Source organism: Pteropus vampyrus, unplaced genomic scaffold, assembly GCF_000151845.1.
Source record: "Pteropus vampyrus isolate Shadow unplaced genomic scaffold, Pvam_2.0 Scaffold235, whole genome shotgun sequence".
In the NCBI taxonomy this organism is placed as follows: Eukaryota; Metazoa; Chordata; class Mammalia; order Chiroptera; family Pteropodidae; genus Pteropus; species Pteropus vampyrus.
Genome location: NW_011889016.1, coordinates 51,595 through 53,443, shown reverse-complemented (window position 1 = coordinate 53,443; position 1,849 = coordinate 51,595). Strand labels below are relative to the sequence as shown.

The following is a 1,849-nucleotide window of genomic DNA, read 5'->3' as shown; positions in this document are numbered from 1 at the left end:
CAGCTTGTATCCAGCCTCAAGCCTGCCGCCACACGGACCTCTGAATGTGTCCATCTCCTCCCCGCTGAGGAGACCCCGACTGTGCAGCCCCCGCCAGCAGGCACCTGGCGCCGTGAGGAAAACACTCACCGGGTCTGCAGGACTCCGCGATGCTCAGGGCGCATGCCCGGCCAAAGACGACCAGGTCCAGCAGTGAGTTAGCCCCAAGGCGGTTGGCGCCGTGCACCGAGGCGCAGGCGGCCTCCCCACAGGCGTACAGGCCGGGCACGACCTGGTCCTGGCCGTGCACGTGCCTCAGAACCTGCGAGAAAGAGGCCGAGACATAAGGGCGCAGTCTGAACCCCCGCAGCCCCACCAGGAGTGGCGGAGAAGACCAGGGCGGTCCACAGAGAACCCTCCAGCACCTGCGAGTTCAACCCCTTGGCTAGGTCCCGTCAGAAACACCGGCCCCCACCCTCGGATTCGGGACTCAGGGTGGATGGCCGTTACACTGGGAGGCAGAAGACTGGGTTGTAACTCGGACTCTTCCAACGCGTTCCTTCTCTATACTGTAAGAACCCAATTCCTCAGCCCCTCGCCTGAGGACTGAAACCAAGACCCCAGCTGGAAAGCCCCACGAGCGGCAAGCCACCCAGAGGTGGTCACTGCCAAGAACACACAGGTTACAAGATCACTGTGAAAATAAGATAAGCTTGTACAAAAAGCACTGTAAGTGATTAGGACTATTTACTCTGGAGGGATTAATGAGTCTCTAGAATCGTCACTAAGGGGTGAAGGTGAAAGCTGCACTAGCCCCGGGCCCGCCTCTGCCGCTCAGGAGGGCAGCTGAGGGGACGGGCAGCCTACCGACCCATGCAGTACTTTTCCTCTAAGACCTAAAGGGACCACTGTGAGGTGGGCCACTGTCCCCACCCTCTTTCCCACTGTGTAGTCAGTCACCTGCCCCTTGTAGTTGGTGGGAATGCCACCCATGTTGTAATGCACGGTGGGAAGGACAGGGATCGGCTCTTTGGTGACATCCACACCCGCAAAGATCATGGCTGTCTCTGAAATGCCAGGCAGGCGGATGGCCAGCTGCTCCGGGGGCAGGTGGTGCAACTGCAGGTAGACGTGATCTTTCTCAGGCCCACAGCCTCTGGTGAAAAAGGACATCGCAACATAAGGCAAAGAGCAGCAGTCACAGGAAATACGAGATCACAGAGTCCTCATTTTTATACCCGAGCAAACCCGTTCGTCTCGTCCTCCCTAAGCACCCCTACGTGCCGGGCTGGATTCTGGCCGCGAACACCACCGGCTGCCATCTTGGCCTCCCCGGATAGCTTGCTAGGCTTTGCTTGGCAAAGGCATTAGAAAGTCCCTTCCTGCCAAAAGCTCCGAAGAATTACTTGACTTCTCACTTTGTATTTAACAGCGCAGAAGCTCTGTGGCTACACCGGCAGATGTTTCCTGTGTCACCACAGTAAGGCGCAGTGTTGGGCTCCGAAGAGGATGAAGCTGCCTTGTTAAAGGACAAACAGTCCACGCACCAAGCAGGTCCTAAGAAGTGCGGGCTGAAACTCCACCAAGGGCTCGCCTGCTGCCCTTGGGTCGCAGTGTGCCTGTCCTGCTCTCCAGTACTCGCTGACGTCTGTGTCACACACTCACGTTCAGAAAACCCACAGACGTCAAACGATCACGTTTGCAAGTATAGGTCTCTGGAGAGATGCACACTGACTGGCAGTGGTCAGAGATCCCAGAGGCGAACGCCCACCTGCCCACGGAGGCGGGGCAGGCACTGTCACTCACACAGCAGCCACACCTGCCCACGTGGAACAGACACCAACACCGCCCACCACGGAGAACGGAATGC

At 58.2% G+C, this 1,849-nt stretch overlaps 1 protein-coding gene across 1 annotated transcript in view; it reads right to left on the bottom strand.

Annotated features, from left to right (window-relative positions):
- Nucleotides 1-1,849, bottom strand: part of SDHA (succinate dehydrogenase complex flavoprotein subunit A) — a 22,014-nt gene that overhangs the window by 13,083 nt on the left and 7,082 nt on the right. The window contains exons 9-10 of the mRNA XM_023519750.1: nt 940-1,135; nt 20-301 (exon numbers count right to left, since the gene is read on the bottom strand). Coding sequence (XP_023375518.1) covers nt 20-301; nt 940-1,135 — 478 coding nt within the window. The remainder of the gene's footprint in view (nt 1-19; nt 302-939; nt 1,136-1,849) is intronic.